The following is a 19,830-nucleotide window of genomic DNA, read 5'->3' as shown; positions in this document are numbered from 1 at the left end:
GCCAGGCACTAACCTAAATGCTTTCCATCCCCCCTCCCAACCCTGTGAGGTTAGTGTCATTCCTAACTCCATTTCATAGACAAGGAGACAGAACCTCCCAGGGGTTAATAAATGGCCCAAATCACAATCCTGCAAGGGAGTTACCATTATTCCCATTTTACAGATGAAGAAATGGAGGCTCAGAAAGGTTTAGTACTTATCCAAAGTCACACCATTTCGTTAAAAGAGCTCAAGTCTGTCGGAGGGCAAAGTCCATGTTCTTTCTTACTCTGCATTCCAAATGGAAGTCTCAGGAATTTCACTGCTTGAGCTAAATGATTAAAAAATCTCCCACAGAGATTTCTAGTTCTGCACATCCAAACCAAATAGACGTTAGAAAACAAATACCTGGGGAAGTCATCAGAATTTGAAAGAAATCTATTAAAGACTGCCCACAGGAAAAACACGACATACATTTGTTTCGTAAACACTTCTGTTAGAATCAACTGTATTTTCTAAAGCTCCAAGAAGATAGGAGATAGAAACCAGTTTTGATTGGTTGATCATAGGAACTCACGAGTGTGATGGATTCTTTCTGGCGTTCTACGTAAAGTCACTTTAGCTGCAGCTGTGTCCCTCAGGTATCAGAAGAGAGCAGGGAGAGGACGTGTAGGGGACTGCGGGGTCCCACAGCTCCAGACTGTAGCCTGGAATGGATTCTAAAGATGTTGGAATCCAAACTCTCATTTCATAAATGGGAAAATGAAAACTCACAGGCTGACTGACTGCTAGTTAACTATAGAGCAGAGGCCAGAACTCTGGGTTTCCTGATTCTTAAGCCATTGTTCTTTCCATGACAAGAATCAGGTATCACTTTACCTCTTTGGACTCAGAGAAGGAAAAAAGAAAAAGGTGAGAAAGCTTGCAGAAGCATTTAAAAAACCAGAACACTAAGAATCAAGTTATCTTGGAAAGTGTTGAAGAAGGTAAGTGCAGAAGCTGGAATAGCAGAGCACAGAAAAAGATAAGGTCTTATCTAAAGCAATTAGAATAAGGCTATTCGAGGCTTGTGTTACTTGTATTTAGGTGAATGCTCTGAAACAGCAAGCTTTTTGAAATCCGTGGCCAAATCAGAACCTAGAAAGTGACGACTTCTAGTCTCCAAGTAAACGTTGAATGTGAGATAAAAGGTACTTCAGGTTTTTATACTTGGTAGGAAAAAGAAAAAAGGAAAAATGACAGGAAACAAGATGTGGGCTGGGGTCGTCTGAGTCTACCTCCATGTCCCAGGAAGTCCAAAGCCTACCCATTTTGTGAATGGTCCCAGGAGCTTTTGTTTTTCTGGTCTTCTAGACTTCTGAGATCTTGCTTTCATGTGTAAATTGAGAATTTACTGTAGAGATGGAAGGCGGGGTTGACATCCCAACAACAGCAAATAAATTCAATCAGAATGGATCCTGACCCTGCTCCCCTACCTGTCTGAGCTTCTCTCCACCTGGCTGGCTCTCTCTCTCCTTCCCACCCCCCCACCCTACGCAGGAGCAGAAACAACAAACTTCCTCTAATCTCCTGCAGAGCAGGTTTTCCCCACCTCTGAAGTCCAGGTGCCTATAGAATCCAAGTGCTCAAGGTGGCATCCCTCCTCACAAGCTCATCAAGGAGGCTTCCCCAGCGCCCCCCCCCCCCCCAGGAGACAGCTCCCTCCTTCCCCTTCCCAAACAGGCATTGCAGGTCCAGCTGTTAATATTAAAAAAAAAACAAAACAATTTTTTTCCCACGTCTTTATACACGATGGGAAAATTCCTGAGTTTGATTAAGATAGTAGTACTTGCTATACTGTGGTAGTGTTTCTATTTTTTAATTGCTTTGTTCTGTATGGAATTTTATTATCATAACTAAGTGTAATAGACATTTCTTGATATTTATCTGATTTTAATAAACGGTTTTCAAAATCGGAAAGCATTAGTGATCAGATCTAGGCTTTATTCTATCAGTGATTCCCACCAAAGGTGGGTAAATGAAGCCGTTGTAAAGAGGCAGCTTTAGAACTGAAAGCCTTTGGAGGCAACCGGGTACAATTTTAAGGGGTGGGTCTTGAAAACTCAAGCCTATTAAATAATAGAAAACATCACAAGCTCACTGTTTGGCTTCGAAACTGTTTCCCTAAGCAGGTTTCTCTTTTTGGAGGTGTCGCTCATATTTGAAAGCTGTAAGTCACGGTAGGCAAAAAGTGAAGAAGGAGACGGCTCAAGGGATAGTCTCTGTACTTCTCCATGCTTTTTTCTGTTCCAACCCTTCCATTTCATGAAGCTCTGCCTTCTCCAAATATTTTCTGCTTACAGGGGCAAGGAATACTCGGTGTTCAGGTCTCAGGTACCTCTGGGCAGCTTTGTCCGTCTGTCCTTCTTATCCTCACCTCTATCATGTGTTCCCCTGAGTTCTGCCTGCTCACCTGTTTCCCTAGTTCCTCCTGAAACCTTCCTGCGTACAGCTATCTAAACAATGTGAGAACTTTCCATCAAACGAACACAGGGTTCTCTCCATTGCAACTGTACCAGGCTGTGTCCACCACCCTCTCTCTACAGTGGCAATTCTCAGAGTTTTACTGCCTTCTCTCCTTCTGTCCCCACATTGCATTTCCTAAAAACCCATTTCTTCTTCTCTCAGGTCCCACATCCACCATTTCCGAGTTTTCACCACCGCCTTGCATCTCTGAGGAGGTTGCTTATTTCCTCTGAGCCGCGTGGCCCACGGTGGGGGCAAACTGGCACCATATGAAGACTGGGCCTGAGCCACTCGCAGCCTCGAGGCCCAACACGGCCAGGCTTGTCCCAGGCGTCATTACCAACAGAAAGATCTTAGCACAATTCTGGAGGGTTCGATTATGCCTTATGTTCCTGATCAAAACCGCTAAGCATAAACAGCGATGATAATTAGTATATTTACATAAACAATACAAGTAGATCAATCCAAGTGCACACTGCATTTTATTAATGGCTTCATTGTTCTCCATCATTGTTTAATTTGCCCCAGTTTCCCTTCCAGCCTTAATGAGCACAACTTTTTAAGTTTAGAAATATAATGAATTGTTTAACTTAAGCAAGCCCTTCTAAGTGTGTGACAGATGGTTAATGTCAAAAGCCCCTGGGGAAGGCTTCTGTTTAGCCTTTGATTTTGTTTTGTGTTTTCAGCCAGAGAAATGTTTGACTGGGCTGATAATTTGTAAGCATACATCAACCATCAACTTTTATCGTCCTTTAAATTCCCAGCTCTCCCCCAGATTTCTCTGCTACTCCTGGCCTAGAAGAGGCTGGGAAACCAGGCAGAAGCATGCCTAAATGGCCTGTGTGATAAGCCTCATGAAGTTATTTTTCTCAATTAATGGTTTTCACCGACAATTGATCTGCTTTAAGCTTCTCCATTCCCTTGGGCATCTGTACATATGTCTGTGATAAGCCTCATCCAGTCCAACAAAATTGGCCCCTCAGAATACAGACTGCCCTATTTTTAAAAAAGCTCATTTTAAAAAAGCTTTTTTTTTTTGAAATGTAACACTTGAAAATACATTGAAACAGAAAGTAATAGAGCTTTAAAGCTGAGCTATAAAAGTGATTTATTCATGAGTAATACTTATTCCTCTCCCAATTGACATCCATTTTATATTAATTTTCCTTAAGTGTGTATCCTCAGCTTCTTTCTAGATTTTTACTACTAAAACAAACTTTCTATTCCACCCTTATTCCCTTCTACTTTGCTCCAAAGACTCTCCTATGTGCTGAGAGGGATCCATTGGGGGTACAGAACCACAATTTGGGAAACTCTGCTATGAAATAATAACGCTCCCTAGTCACAATCACTGACTTTATTAGGTAGTCAATTAGCTATTTTTTAATTAGGGAAAGAAAAGTTCCTCATTCATTTTTTCTGAAGTTACTTGAAATGTACTTTTATAATCATGCTCCACTGGTTGCAGGAAAGCTATGGAAAGTACACCTTTTCTTAGGTAAGTGGAAACTTCACTCTATAGGTAAGTAATTTCTTTTCTTTTTTTTAGAGATATTTATTTATTTGAGAGAGACAGTGAGTGAGAGAGAAAGAGAACACTAGCAGGGGGAGGGAGAGGGAGAAGCAGACTCCCCGCTGAGCAGGGAGCCAGGACCCCGGGATCATGACCTGAGCAGAAGGCAGACGCTCAACCCACCGAGCCACCCAGGTGCCCCATAGGTAAGTAATTTATATAAAGACATTTCTATAGCCCATCCTCCCCCCGCCCCAAAAGACTCACAGCAGAAGAAAGCACCCCTGATAACAATGTTCCCTTTATATTGTATACTTTTCACAGCGGATTCATACACTTCAGTTCATCCAGTTGTTTTTTTTAACAGATGAGGAAATAGAGACTTAGAGTCTCCTGGGAATAAAAGGTAGCGCATAGGGAATATAGTCACTGATATTATAGTGTTGTGTGGTGACAGATGGGAGCTACACTTGTGGTGAGCACAGCATAATGTCTAGAGATGTGGAATCATGATGTTGTACACCTGAAATTAACATAACACTGTGTGTCAACTATACTTAAATAAAAAAAATTTTTTTAAAATAAAGGCTGCCTTCAAGGTCACACAGCTTGTCCGTCAGAGACCAGAATTTAAACCACCACTTGATGATTCTGATTAAAAAAAAAAAAATTTCATTTCACAAATAGGATTAGCGATCTAGCAATTTTCATAAACGTTACGGTGCAGAAGCTTTTATAAGCAATACTTACCAGTGACTGTGCTTTCCTTAGCTTAGATCTGTCCTGCAATTTATTTTTCTTATCATGTGATTGTCGACTGAAATCTGGGTTCATTTCATGTCTTTTCCTCCTTCTGTAAATTAGAAATCATTGGAACATTACAAACAATCATTTTAAATTTGCATAGCTATTTGTCTGTTGGACTTGGTTGTTCCTGTGATTTTAAATGATTGTTTTCACTCAACTGGAAATGAGCCAAATGTAGATCACTAGAGAACTGGCTAAATCAACTCCGGCCCATCCACACAGTGGAGCACTATGAGCTGTAAAAAGGAAAGCTGGGTATTACTACATCCAACTGGGGGGTGATCTCCAGGATATTATTGTTATATGAAAAAAAGAAAGGTGAATAAAATGGTATGTGTTGTGTGCTACCATTTATTTCAGAAACGGATGTGTGTATTTGCTTAAGGACTCAACCATAACATCTATAGGACTATACCATAACATCTTGAAAAACGGTTACCTATGAGTAGGCTTCACATTGCGACCCAATCAAGAACAAAGAACAGTATGGAGGGGTAGGAGCAGAAGCTAGAATTCTCCAAATACACTTTGCTTTATATATTTGACTTTGGAACCTGCTCAATTTTTCTCAAAATTATAAAATAAGACAAAGGAAGAAAATCCCTAAAATCTAAGAACAAAATGAAAGAAACAATCTTGTCTCTGAAGCTGGTGGTATTACTACACATGGAGGGATTACCTCATGGGATTTTAAACACAGTAATTTGTCTGAATATCCTTAGTAGAATCTATCCTAAGGACAAAAACACAGGCAAAGAAATCTTAAGCCGTTTTTAGTAATCCTATTGTTTGAATTAGTATTAGTATTTATTTTCTAAAACTATCATATATAGTTGGATAAAGTAGGGATCAGCAAACTATATAGCCCAGAGGCCGAGTTGGCCCAATTGTCTTTGTAAATAAAGCTAAACTGGGACATCGTCATGCGTATTGTTTGCTTATTGTCTTTGACTATTTTCAGGCTACAATGGCAGAGTTGAGCAGTTGCGACAGAGACATGTCCTGTAAAGCCTAACGTATTTTGTCTGGTGTTCTCCAAAAAAGTTTGCCTGTAGTGATGGATCTAGGCCATGGTCCTCAATAGCCACTAACATCACAAAAAAGGGAGACAACCAGAAATCACGTGCCTCGTGATGGAAGTACATGATCTGATATACTCAAGCCTCTGGATTGGACCACCAGTATGGCCAAGTACAGGAGACAGAGAACATGTTAGGCTGCATGTTGGGAGTGCAATCAGCAAAATTCAGAATGTGAGAAGCTCTACAGGATAAATGACCTGATTTCTATAACAAACAAATGGCAAGGGGGAAAAAAAAAAGGACAGAGGCCTATATCATAACATCTTGAAAAACGGTTACCTATGAGTAGGCTTCACATTGCGACCCAATCAAGAACAAAGAACAGTTTGGAGGGGTAGGAGCAGAAGCTAGAATTCTCCAAATACACTTTGCTTTATATATTTGACTTTGGCCTATAGATCCAAAAAATACTTTTTTAAAAAAGATTTTATGTATTTATTTGATAGAGAGAGCACAGCAGGAGGGAGAGGGAGAAGCAGACTCCACACTGAGTAGGGAGCCTGATGCAGGACTCCATCCCATGACCCCAGATCATGACCTGAGCGGAAGGCAGATGATCAACCGACTGAGCCACCCAGGCACCTCTAGATCCAAAAAAGACTTAAGTGACACATGGACTAAATACAACCCGCCCTGACCTTGTTTGGAACTTGATTAAATAAGCCAAATGTTTAAAAATATCATTTATGAGATGTTCAAAGATACCTCAAAACTGACTTGATATTTGATTGATTATATTGTGAAATCATCCATTGATTTAGATGTGATATATATCATACTATGATTCTTAGAAAGAGTTTATCTTTTAAGGATAGGCATTGACTGAAATATGTATGAATGAAATAACATGACATTTATATTTGTCTCCCAAGTGACTTGGGGGAAGGCCAGAGTGGGTGAGGGATAAGTTAATGAGTTCAAAACCGTTAATGCTAGCTGATGGTTACAAGCAGTTGTATTCTCTCTACTCTTATATATTTGAATTTCCACTATAAAAACTTTATTTATTTATTTGTTTGTTTAAAGATTTTATTTATTTTGAGAGACAGAGAAAGCAAGAGAGTGAGTGAGAGCAGGGGGAAGGGCAGGGGGAGAGAGAGAATCTTAAGCTGACTCAATGCTGAGCCCAGAGCCCGATGCGGAGACCATGACCCAAACCGAAATAAAGAGTCAGAATGCTTAACCAACTGAGTCACCAGACACCCCATAAAAAATTTTATTTAAAAAGATCAGCTTTCCCAAATATTTGTTATTGCTTCATTTGTAAAAATTTCCCCCAACTTTTAATTAAGAAGTTTCAACATACAAAATAGTTGAAAGAATAGCACAGGGCGCCTGGGTGGCTCAGTTGTTAAGCGTCTGCCTTCGGCTCAGGTCAGGTCATGATCCCAGAGTCCTGGTATCAAGCCCCGCATCAGGCTCCCCTGCTCAGTGGGAAGCCTGCTTCTCCCTCTCCCACTCCCCCTGCTTGTGTTCCCTCTCTCACTGTCTCTCTCTCTGTCAAATAAATAAATAAAATCTTTAAAAAAAAAAAAGTTCATGAATTGAAAGGCTACACTTCTCTCAAAATCAGTTAGTGAGTATTGCAAAGCTGGTCAGTTGTGATATAAAAATGAGTAAGGCATGGTCTGCACCCTCCAAGAGCTTGAGTCTTGCCTAATGAGGGATACCACTCTCATCTCACCTCCAAAGGGACTCCAGTAGTCCCAGAGATACACATGTAATCTCAATGTCCCCAAGTCATCAGACTTTCTGGGATGACCCTTTCTTTTATTAGCCAAATCATATAATTTAAGAAACCATCCTACAAAAGAAGTGCTTACTTACTATATGTCAGGTACTATCATAATCATGTCACATACATGAGGATTACCCCACAGGGATCGTGTGAGCTAGGTGTTACCATTATTGCCATTTTACAGGTGCAGAAACCAAGGCACAGAGAAGTTAAGGAACTCCCCAGGATCACAAAACTAGAAGTGTGGGAGTCTGGATTTGAACCCACGCAGTATGGCTCCCCCTCTTAGGCTGCCTTGATGTTAATCTGTTGAAATATATTCTGAAAACATGGCAGATATATTAAAGCATTTTAAAACCTTTCAAAATTTGTTTCCTTTATTTCTCGTTATCCTGTACATGCGCATACATGTGTGGATTAACAGGTACATATGTGTATACAGACCCAGATGTATATTTTTTTACTCTCTCTTCTTTCTGTACTATGGGTGGCATGCTGTAGGTGCTCCCTTGACACCTGCTTTTCTCACTTAACAACTTACCCTTTCACTCCTTACCAGTTCATAGAGTTCGTCCTCATTTTTACAGTTGCCTAATACTCCGTCGTGTGAATGCACCATACATAGTTTATTTAACAGATACTCTCCATGTAGGAAAACTTAAGTTATTCCCAATATTTTAAAGTCATAAATGAGGGATGCCTGGATGGCTCAGTCAGTTAAGTGTCTGTCTTTTGCTCAGGTCATGATCCCTGGAATCGAGCCCCGCGTCAGGCTCCCTGCTCAGTGGGGAGTCTGCCTCTCCCTCTCCCTCTGCCCCTCCTCCCTGCTGTGTTCTCTCTCTCTCAAATAAATAAATAAATAAATAATCTTTTTAAAAAAATATTTTATTTTTTGAAAGAGAGAGAGAGCGCGCGCGCACACACACACAAACACACAAGCAAGGGGGAGGGGTAGAGGGAGAAGCAGACTCCCCTCTGAGCAGGGAGCCCAACGTAGAGTTCGATCCCAGGACACTGAGATCAGGACCTGAGCCAAAGGCAGCCACAGAACCAACTGAGCCACGCAGGCATCCCTGCAGATTTGTTTTAATAATGAAATGGGTCAGCAATTTTGAGATTACTTTCAGAACTGGTAAGTAAATATATACTGTTTATATATATGTGCATATTATATTATATAGTATACAATTTTTATACAAGTTATATATGTACATATATAGTTTTGATTATATATTATATGTACATATATAATTTGTATAAATAAACATGAGAGCCAGGTTTCTCCTTGTCAGAGAAGGGAGGTGCATATATGAAGGAAAAGACCAGAATGAACTCTATGGTGCTAGATTGAAATTTGAAGTATTAAATATTAAAAGAAGCTGTAATGTTAAATCATGATAGCTACAAAATGCAAACAAATCCTGATGAACAGGGTAAATTTACCAATAATGGTTCATTTACTTTTCAATGACTTTTTGCTTCTATGTATTGAAAAGCATTTGTATTTCACAAGAAATGCTTTTTTCCTCTTTTCATATACTTAAGTGCCTGCAAATTGTTTCTAACAAAGAAGAGCATGGAATTTCTCACCCTTGCCAGATTTGCTCAATGGGGTCACAGTTGTCCAGGTAATTAAAGCGAATGATATCAGTTGGATGCTTGTCAGAAGATCTCCAGGGTGGGAGCTCTTTCTCCCCTGGGTGGGTTTTCTTTCTCAAAGAGGAAGAGGACCTGAAAGCTGATGCAGGGGACTGCTTTTCCTCTGCAGAATTGCTTGTAACTGGTTGAACGTTGGCAACGGCAAACCCATCTTTTGGAGGTGTCTGGAAGAAGAAAATTAATTATTTCTGTTCTTAAAACATCATAATAATTACAACAATAAAACATCATCATACCACCACCACCATCATCATCATCATCATCATCATCATCACGACTGCAATGATCATGGTGACAATTATAGCAGCCACCACCCCAGGAGTCCTTGTATGTGACAAGTACTGTCTCAGGAAGTTTTCATGCATTATTTTATTTAACCTTCATAATAACTCTAAAAGGTAATAGTTACTACCCCATTTTACAGAAGAGGAAACTGAAGATGGAATAAGCCAATGAACTTGCCCACTACTACCTAAGTGGTAAGACAGAGGGTCAGAATGTGAATCTAGTACTGTTTTGCTTCAAGTCCTTGTACTAACCCTCTCTATCCTGGACTGCCACCACGCCTACCACATCATTGTGTAAGTTTTCCACAATTGCAGTTAATTGACTCATAAAAACGTACACATTTCAAAAAATAGTACTCCAGGCTTAATTATCTGTAGGACGTAGGGACAACTTTGAGTCATACAGAGGTAGACTGTAGATTTTATCAGTTATCAAAATCTTAACTGCTCTCAAAGAATACTTTTGCTTTAATTTCCCAAATGGAAAGTCTATTTTTGTGTGTGAAATTCATAAGGTTTTTATGTGGTTGTAACCTAAGGGAAGCGGTAATGGTATGTTGAGAAGCCATTAAAGGCTTAATTTTTGTTCTTTAAGAGATTAGGGAAGCTTTGCGTGGTAAATTGGTTTGCTTGAATTGTTTGTGATAATTAAGAAATTCCCCCATCCCTTCAAGCAGGATGAGTTTCTTATCCATTTCAACTGTTCTTTGTATATATTTCTGTTGTAATTATGTGTTTGTCTATGTCCTAGGCCACTAGACTCGGCTCCTTGAAAGCAGGGTTAGGATCATTATACTCAGCACCTAGCACAAAACAGTATTTAATAAATATTTACTAATTTAATAAATGATTGTAGTTTAGTAAATTAAGACGACATTTTATATTTATATAATTGATAGCTCATTATTGGTTTGGTATTCAATATTTTGTTCAGGTCTCATTTAGCATGGACATTCCTTTCATTTCTCTGAGCTTATACTGAACAAAAGCTGTTTTTGCTGAAGAAGGCTTAGTTTAATACTACTGGGAATAAATAATACATGATAAAAAGTTTCAGGGGGAAAAATTTAGGCATAAGTGCTAGTAATTATATATAAATAAACATTATCCATTCTGAAAAAAACGGTTGACACTAACAAAAGAGGATATAATGAAAACTGATGATTTTTCTGTATTAAGTAAACAAAATTTTTGTTTGCTTCACCTAAAATCTTTGAGAATTTTTAAAATCATGATGTTGAACTTTTGTTAAATGCTTTTGTCTGCATATACTGAAATGATCATACATCTTTTCTCTTTTATTCTGTGAATTACATTGGTTAAATTTTTTAATATTATGCCAACCTTACTCTCCATGGATACTTCCTACTTGGTCATCACGTATTATTCTTTCTTTGTATAGAACTTGATTTAAGGGGCGCCTGGGTGGCTCAGTTGGTTAAGCAACTGCCTTCGGCTCAGGTCATGATCCTGGAGTCCCGGGATCGAGTCCCGCATCGGACTCCCTGCTCAGTGGGGAGTCTGCTTCTCCTTCTGATCCTCCCCCTCTCATGCTCTCTGTCTCCCATTCTCTCTCTCAGATAAATAAATAAAAAAATCTTTAAAAAAAAAAAAAAAAAAAAAAAAAGAACTTGATTTAATATGTTAATATTTTTAAAGGATTTTTATGTCTACGTTCATGAAGGATATTAATCTGTGATTTTGTTTTGTTTTCTTGTAAAGGCCCCATCTGGTTTTGGAATAAAGGTAATGAGTTGGGAAGCATTCCCTCGTCTTCCATTTTATGAAAGAGTTTACATAGAATTGATATTTCTTCCTTAAATGTGTGATAGAATTCACCAGTGAAGGTATCTGGGTCTGGAGTTTTGTGGAAAATTATGAATTTGATTTTTAAGTTGATAAAGATTTATTCATGTTTCCTATTTCCTAGTGAGACTGTTTTGTAATCTGTATTTTCGAGAATTGTGCATCTCATCCAGGTGGTTGAATTTAGTGACATGGACTTGTTCATAATATTCTCTCATTATCCTTCTCATGTTTACAGGATCTGTAGTGATGCCCCCTCTTTCATTTCTGTTACTAGTAATTTATGTTTTCTCTTTTTTCCTACATCGGCCTACCTAGAAACTTAGGAATTTTATTTATGTTTTTGAAGAAGCAGCTTTGGTTTCACTGATTTTCTCCATTGTTTGTTCTAATTTCATTGATCTTAGCTCTTTATTACTTCTTCTTTCTATCCACTTTGGGTTCAACTTACTCCTCTTTTTCTAGATGAAGACTTTTTGAAATTATGCTGTTTGGAGTAGATATAGCATAGCCTGACAGACAGTTATAAAGATCATTCTAGTCCAGTGCTCTCATTTTAAGGTTGGGGAAACTAAAATTAGCCACAACCATTTGCTCATAAAATGCTTTCAAAAGCTCTGCTGGAGCACCTGCCAGGTACAGGGTGTTGAGGGAAAGGGAACCAGGGAAGGTGCTTGAGTAAAGGTAAATTATGCTCTAATCCAGTGGCTGCCTATGTTCACCATCACTGGAGCAACCTCACACGGAATTACCCAAATTACTCAAGTATGCACAGGGCTGACAGTTGACTTTTTAACCTTAGTCACATGACTTTATTAACCTTAGTCACATGACTCCTTAGTCTTTCTGACTTAGGTCTATTTATTAAACAGAAAAACTAACTTTCAATATAACAAAGTGTTCCCTAAAGAAATTTAATACTAAGCAAAGAGGGGGCAATTTTCTTGCATCAGAATGAATCATCATTTTAAAATATAGTTATGCACATTTTATAGAAAAGAATTATGGCTGAAGACAAAGCTTTCAAGCGGTTTTTTTTTTTTTTTTAAAGATTTTATTTATTTGACAGAGAGAGATATAGCGAGAGGGAACACAAGCAGGGGGAGTGGGAGAGGGAGAAGCAGGCTTCCCTGCAGAGCAGGGAGCCCGATGCGGGGCTCGATCCCAGGACCCCGGGATCATGACCTGAGCCGAAGGCAGACGCTTAACGACTGAGCCACCCAGGTGCCCCTCAAGTGGTTTTATAAATAATACTCAAAGCCTCTTTTCCCTGTACAAGTTAGTTAATCACTTTTCTCTTCTCTGCCCCAGAATGGCCCAAGCTTCAGCTATTGAATGCCATTCCCTGCCCCTAACTGAAAATGAGAGTCAAGAAAAGCCTTATCAAATCTCGAAAAGAAATTATAGCTATGGCAATTTTTAAAATAACTTTTTCCATCACTGCAGTTTAAGTTTCCTTTTTAAAAGACATCCTCATGGAGCACACCAATTACTGAAATCAGAAAGGCTAGTTTTATCATTGCAATTGTAACAGTATTAATTATGCATAGTTTATTACTATACTAAATGTAGATGGATTCTACTTTAAAACAATAAAACTAAACCTAAATGAACAAGCTAGGAGTTGACTATTCATCTTTCAAAAGGATTCTTCATTTTTAAAAGGATTCACTGCAATTTTTTCATAGAATATGATACCCCTGTGGTTTTAAAAATCATTAAAAAAATTTTAATTTACACATAATTTTTCAGGAACTCATTTATTGTACAAAACGATGCATAGCTCTGCATGTGTATAGATCATACCATAAAGAAAAGGCTCATAAAATTTTCCCATGAGTTATCTAATTAACTGTGACTATAAGAATGAACATAAACATTGGTTATAATGCAGAGAAAACAACTAGAAAAATTATTCTTGCATTATTTACTTTTTATCATTATATGTAAATGATTTACATGCTTAGTTTTTAGATTAAAAAGAACTTTAGTATACTCATTATTCCCTCCCAAAATTATGGATTTATTGGAAAACTTTTCTTTATAAATGATATAAAAATAACCTTTAGCTCACCCGGTAGAATCAGAAAATTTGAATTAATAAAGTAGAATTTGATGACCCATTGATAGCAAATACTGCACAATACCCACAGAGTCCCAGTGTCAGAATTGCCTGGCGTGTGAGTCAGAGATCCGGAAATCCAGGAATCCGAACAGAGTGAGCAGCTCCATGGTCCTAACCTCTTGGGAAACTGCTGGTTTAAGAGTGTCTGATGAGGGTTCTCAGCTAACATGGATGTCTTGAAAAAGGCTATCGAGTTCTCAGAAAAGGAGAATTTTGAAGTAATAGTGTATTTCCTTTGCTTACATTGCTTAGTTTCTAGATTAAAAAGAACTTTAGTATACTCATTATTCCCCTCCCCAACTTCTTAGTTCTAGAATTCCTTTTTTTTTAAAAAAGATTTTATTTATTTATTTGACAGAGACAACGAGAGAGGGAACACAAGCAGGCTTCCTGTCGAGCAGGGAGCCGGATGCGGGGCTCGATCCCAGGACTCTGGGATCAGGACCTGAGCCGGAGGCAGACGCTTAACAACTGAACCACCCAGGCACCCCATCTTTTTTTTTTTTAATTCCATTTAGCATACAGTGTGATATTAGTTTCAGGTGTACAATTTAGTGATTCAACACCTCCATACAACACCTGGTGCTCGGTGCTTGTCACAAGTGCTCTCCTTAATCCCCATCACCTGTTTAACCCATTCACCACCCCTCTTCCGTATTCCTAAATAGCCGATATTTGTATGTTTGTTGCTTTTTGCCCAAAATTTACCTTAGGCTTGGTAACATGAAGTTCTTTTACCATTTGAATGTAGTGCTTCTTCCATATACCCTGCTCAAAGGGAGTTGGAGAGAAATTGATGTACCAGTTAAATCGTAAACATTTGAGCATCCAGAGCTGATCCAGCTCAGTTAAATTCTTCCAGTGCCAGCTCACCTGGAAAAACAATTGGAAAGGAAAAAAAAGCCCTACTCAGTCTGCATGCCCATTTTCTCTAGGTCTTCAGCTGTCACCCTAGACCCGAGATAACTTTTTCTTCCAAATCAAAGCTTAAAAAGTTACCTACCTGAACTGCTCCCTACCCAGGCAGAAGGATTTTCTTTAAATGTTAAATCACACTTAGATTCAGAGTCAACTAATATTTATCAAGTACCTATTAACCATCCCCTGTAAGGAGGCAGGTTGCAAACGAGAGGACTGTGGCTCAGATAGATTTTGGAGCTTCCTAGAAGTTCCTGAAGTTGAAAGTTATATGAGGGTTATAGAAACTCAGATCTGCATATTGTTTACTCATATTTTGGTATGCTTCCATTTTCTCTCCATTCTTATGATTTTACTAAATAGAAATTTTATAAACAGAAAGCAATTACTGGTATCATATGGTGTGTCCCATATAGCCTTTAAGATTCCATAAAGCATACACTACTAGCTCTGTACATGCCATTCCCCCAGTGTTATGGTCAATTTCACACATCCAGCAAATGATGGTGGTGACCCTACTATGTGCAGCAGTGTTTACAATAACTTAGTCCAGATTTTGAACAAGTCTTGCTGAAAACTAGGGTCAAGATCATGTATAAAGTTGAGACTACGGGTTCTGTGCCTTGGTTGTAAGAGTTGCAACGATGACACCTAACCTTCCAACACAAATTTCATCCTTGGAAAACTGGCTTCTTTTTCAACACTAATTAAATCATTAATAATTTTTGAGCACGCACACACACACACACACAAAAGAAAGAAAGAAAGAAGAAAGGGCAGAACACTGTAATATACATCCATTTATCTGGCCCTCCCATTCTCCCTCATTCCATCCACCAAGTGCTGAGTTCCATTATGTTTAGCATTGTTTTCTGTGCTGAAGAGGAGACATACAGGAGAGGGGAGGGCACAATTACAAGAAATAACAGGTTCAGGAGCTGAAGGACGAAAAAGGGTAGAGAATCTGACAGAGCCCCGCAGGCAGGAACAGAAATCACATCTACTTTGTTCAACGCAGAAATGAAACAACATCGACTTTAATCCCCATATGGTTAATTAACTCAGAATTCAGCAGAAAGGTGAGGTTTTGCAGGGAGGGGATGAGGAGAAAAGTTTCTCAATTCTCACCCTTTTCTTCATTTTTCCTTACATCTTGTTTTGACCTGGGTATTAAGTTGGTTTTGATTCCCCCAGGGTAGATAAGGCTTTTGTATGTTTTGTTTTTGCTTTTCGGTGTTTTTTGTTTGTTTTAAAGTAGACAGGAATGAGGAGAGTTGAAGGGTAGGTAGGAAGGGCGCCTGGGTGGCTCAGTCGTTAAGCGTCTGCCTTCGGCTTGGGTCATGATCCCGGGGTCCTGGGATCGAGCCCCACATAGGGCTTCCTGCTCTGAGGGAAGCCTGCTTCTCCCTCTCCCACTCCCCCTGCTTGTGTTCCCTCTCTCGCTGTGTCTCTCTCTCTGTCAAATAAATGAAATCTTAAAAAAAAAAAAGGGTAGGTAGGAGCTTTCAAAATTATCAGCCCCCCCATCTTTTTAAACAGTTCAAAGGTCATCTTAGTGCAATGGCATTATTGTTTAAATCTATCTGAAGGACAACTGCCTGTGTCTTCCTCACAGGCAGGGCTGGGAACAAATGTAATGCTGAGATCTTGCAAGACTGACATATGATACACATATGACAGGATTAGTGATTTCAAATAACATTTCCCTCCAATGATAACATTCTCATTGTGCAAAACTTGGAAAATTCCAAGAATTTTCAAGAAAAACAATACCCATTACCCCATCAATCAGAGATGACCTTTATTAACAACCTGACAGAGTTTTTTTCTTTTTCCTAAGCATATAGGAAACAAAATTGGGAAATTCTATATATACAATTTTAAATTGTGCTTTCTTCATTTCACATATTATAAGCATCTTTGTTCTTGGAAAACATGTTTTCTAATGGCCACACAATAATTCATCATATGGTTATATGATAGTCTCTTACTATTGGACATTTAGAATGCTATGCTCTTTTAAGGAATATTTCATTTTTGGAATAAGTAATATATGTACATTAATACTAAATTTAAAGATCCAAAGAGACATGCGGTAAAAGAGAGTCTCTCTCATCCCCATCCTCTGGTCACTGCTTCCCCTCACTGGATGTAACCACTGCTACAGCTCCTGTGTGTCATTCCAGGAACATTCTAGGCCTATATTAATAAAATGCATATATTCTTTTTTCTTTCAAAAGTGGTAGGACAGTTCTGCACCTTTGCTTTTTTCGCTGATGATCAATCTTAAAGATTGTTGCAATTTATTTAACCAGTCCCCTAATGGTGGACATTTCCAATGTTTCCAAACTTCTGCTATTACAAACAATACTGCAGTATTCTTATACAGACAATTTTTGCATATCGAGGCACTCCAAGAAGGGGAACTGCCGGATCAAAGGGAATCTTTCTTTCTTTTTTTAAAAAATTTTATTTATTTATTTTTTTAAGGATTTTATTTATTTATTTGACAGAGAGAGAGAAGTGCGCACAAGCAGGGGGGAGGGGCAGAGGGAGAGGGAGAAGCAGGCTCCCCACTGAGCAGGAAGCCTGATGTGGGGCTCAATCCCAGGACCCTGAGATCATGACCTGAGCCGAAGGCAGACACTTAACCCACTGAGCCACCCAGGCGCCCTTAAATTGTGTATTTTCTTTTTTTTTTTTTAGATTTTATTTATTTGACAGAGAGAGCACAAGCAGAAGGAGAGAGGAGAAGCAGGTTCCCTGCTGAGCAAGGAGCCCAATGTGGGACTTGATCCCAGGATGCTGGGATCATGACCTGGGCCGAAGGCAGCCGCTTAACCAACTGAGCCACCCAGGCATCCCAAATTGTCTATTTTCTTTTAAGGTTTTAGGGTATTATACTCACAAAGGCCTCCTTGCCTATGTTTTCTTTGAGTACTTTAATGGTTTCCCTTGATTTCATACCAATCTTTTATCCTACTAGAATCTTTTTTCAGACAGCTGCCCAATTGTCCCAAAACCATTTATTGAGTAACTCCTCTTTCTTACTGCATTCATTTTCTTAATTTTAAAGACTAAAATTATGTTACACATCTGTGAACACGTGGTAACAAGTAATTTCCAGTGTTACCAGACTCTACGAAAATTCTCAACAAAATGGCTAACAGTTTTACCTTGTAAGGAATTGGAGTATACTTTAATAGACCATGGATTTATTTGTAGGAAAACAACAGTCAGCCCCTTTTCCAAGGCCACTGGAAGCGAGTCTACTCACTCTGAACTCTTTTAGTCTTTTTTTAAAGATTTTATTTATTTATTTGAGAGACAGAGTGAGTGAGAGAGAGAGAGAGAGAGAGAGCATACGAACAGGGGCAGAGGGAGGAGAGGGAGGCTCCCCTGCAGGGCTCGATCCCAGGACCCTGGGATCATGACCTGAGCCGAAGGCAGACTCTTAACCGACTGAGCCACCCAGGTGCCCCAGAACTCTTTTAGTCTTGTACTCTTTGTACATACCCCACTAGTACCTTATTTTGAGGTTTTCTGTTTATGAATAGCCTACACTATACAATTTAGAATTGTTTTCTAGTTGTATGCTATGCAGTATAAGACTACCCTGCTGATGAACCATTTCATATATATGTTTGTCTCTCCAACCAGCAAATACCATTCCGTGGACACTAATGATGTCTTACATCATTTTACAACTACTTTTGAGCACTAAATACAGAGGCACAAAGAAGACCGGGGTTAATTCAAACTATATAGACCATACATATTGACCATCTCATCTATTTCTTGGTTTTGCATATGTGCTTTTTTTCCTCATTTTAGAATTTTCTAGGCTCTCACTACAAAACATTGTATACTGATTCTTTGCCTTTACCTGTGCACAACGACAAAGGCTTCGGGGGTCCAGGAAAGAAAAGATGTATAAAGATAACACCCTTGGAAGCTTGGTAGTAAAATCCAGAGCTTCTGCTGGAATTTTTTCTTGAAGCTTTCGACAGCAGAACTTTTGCTGTGACAGGGAGCAACGTTCTAACAGGCCTGTCAAGATTCTTCTCCGTTGAGAGTCTGTCCATTTATCAAACTGGAAAAAAGAAAGATTAAAAAAACTGTGCAGTTTCAGTCTGATACCAGAGATTCATTAGAGGAAGGGATAAGAATGGCATAGAATTGAGTTTAATATTTTAATCCTAATGAATAGCATGTATACCTTCCCCTAATTAATAAATTTAATGTTTTGCCACTTACCTGTCCTTTCTCACATTTATACACGTGAGCATGTGCAAGACGTGAGTGTGTACAAGAAGTGCACTTGACCTCAGAACTTGTAGTTACATAAGGACAGTAAGTTGCGAGCTGGCCATATTCATAAACTGAGAAAATATATACTTAAAAATATAATTTCAGGGATGCCTGGGTTGCTCAGTCGGTTGGGCGTCTGCCTTCGTCTCAGGTCATGATCCCAGGGTCTTGGGATTGAGCCCCGCAGGGGAGCCTCCCTCTCCCTCTCCTTTTGCTGCTCCCTCTGCTTGTGCTCTCTCACTCTCTCTCTCCTCTGTCAAATAAATAAATAAAATCTTTAAAAATGTGTATATACATACATATATATATATATATACTTTTTTTTTTTTTTTCCCAAGAGAAAGCACCTGGGCAGTCCCTCTCTGGCCAGAGTTTCTGTATTAGCTCCTAAGTGCCAAACTCCAGGACCAGAAACAAAGCTTTGCATTCACCATTGGAGATAAGGTATACTATGCAAATATCCCTGAGAAGGGTTAAAGTCCCACTAATGTGTAAATGATTGATTGGAGAGAATATGTCAATAGGAAGACCTGGGGGGTGGGGCGGGGGGGGAAGTGCCAGAGACACGAAGTAGATGCCAGAGTAATCTGGGGCATGCCAAACAAAAGCTTTGGTTACTTCACTATTTTCCCCAGAGATAACCCTAAATCAGTCCCAAGATCAATGACTGATCAAAGATAAGAATTCGAGGGCTGGCCAAAACCAAAAGAAAGGCTCTTATGGGAACACCTACCAATCGAATGAGCCACTTTACTGGAGGTCTAAACCTCTCTTTTTTTCCTTAGCCCATTTTAGAGAAGAAAAATAGGAAAGTTTAGAGCGACCTGTATTTTGTATACTATTGCATTTCACATACAGATATTTTCTATGGTTGTCATAAGCTAGTGAGAATTTTTTTTTTTTTTTAAAGATTTATTTATTTATTTGAGAGAGCGAGAATGAGAGAGAGTACATTAGAGGGGGGAGGGTCGGAGAGAGAAGCAGGCTCCTCGCTGAGCAGGGAGACCGATGCGGGACTCGATCCCGGGACTCCAGGATCATGACCTGAGCCGAAGGCAGTCGCTCAAACAACTGAGCCACCCAGGCGCCCTAGCTAGTGA

The 19,830-nt window shown here is 39.2% G+C and overlaps 1 protein-coding gene across 13 annotated transcripts in view; it reads right to left on the bottom strand.

The window, feature by feature from the left end:
- Positions 1-19,830, bottom strand: part of FBXO16 (F-box protein 16) — an 82,432-nt gene that overhangs the window by 36,470 nt on the left and 26,132 nt on the right. For 9 of the 13 annotated variants that reach the window (XM_078069472.1, XM_078069473.1, XM_078069474.1 and 6 more), the window contains 4 exons: positions 18,306-18,512; positions 14,210-14,374; positions 9,215-9,447; positions 4,748-4,850 (listed from right to left, as the gene is read on the bottom strand). In XM_078069472.1, the coding sequence (XP_077925598.1) occupies positions 4,748-4,850; positions 9,215-9,447; positions 14,210-14,374; positions 18,306-18,512 (708 nt within the window). Of the gene's footprint in view, positions 1-2,865; positions 2,890-2,947; positions 4,649-4,747; positions 4,851-9,214; positions 9,448-14,209; positions 14,375-18,305; positions 18,513-19,830 lie in introns of those variants that run through there. The other 4 variants (XM_036100860.2, XM_036100858.2, XM_036100857.2 and 1 more) reach the window with 4 other exon arrangements.

The sequence above is a fragment of the Halichoerus grypus genome, chromosome 3 (genome assembly GCF_964656455.1).
Source record: "Halichoerus grypus chromosome 3, mHalGry1.hap1.1, whole genome shotgun sequence".
Classification (NCBI taxonomy): Eukaryota; Metazoa; Chordata; class Mammalia; order Carnivora; family Phocidae; genus Halichoerus; species Halichoerus grypus.
The sequence above is the reverse complement of the archived record's forward strand: the minus strand, read 5'-3'. Positions and strand labels throughout refer to the sequence as shown.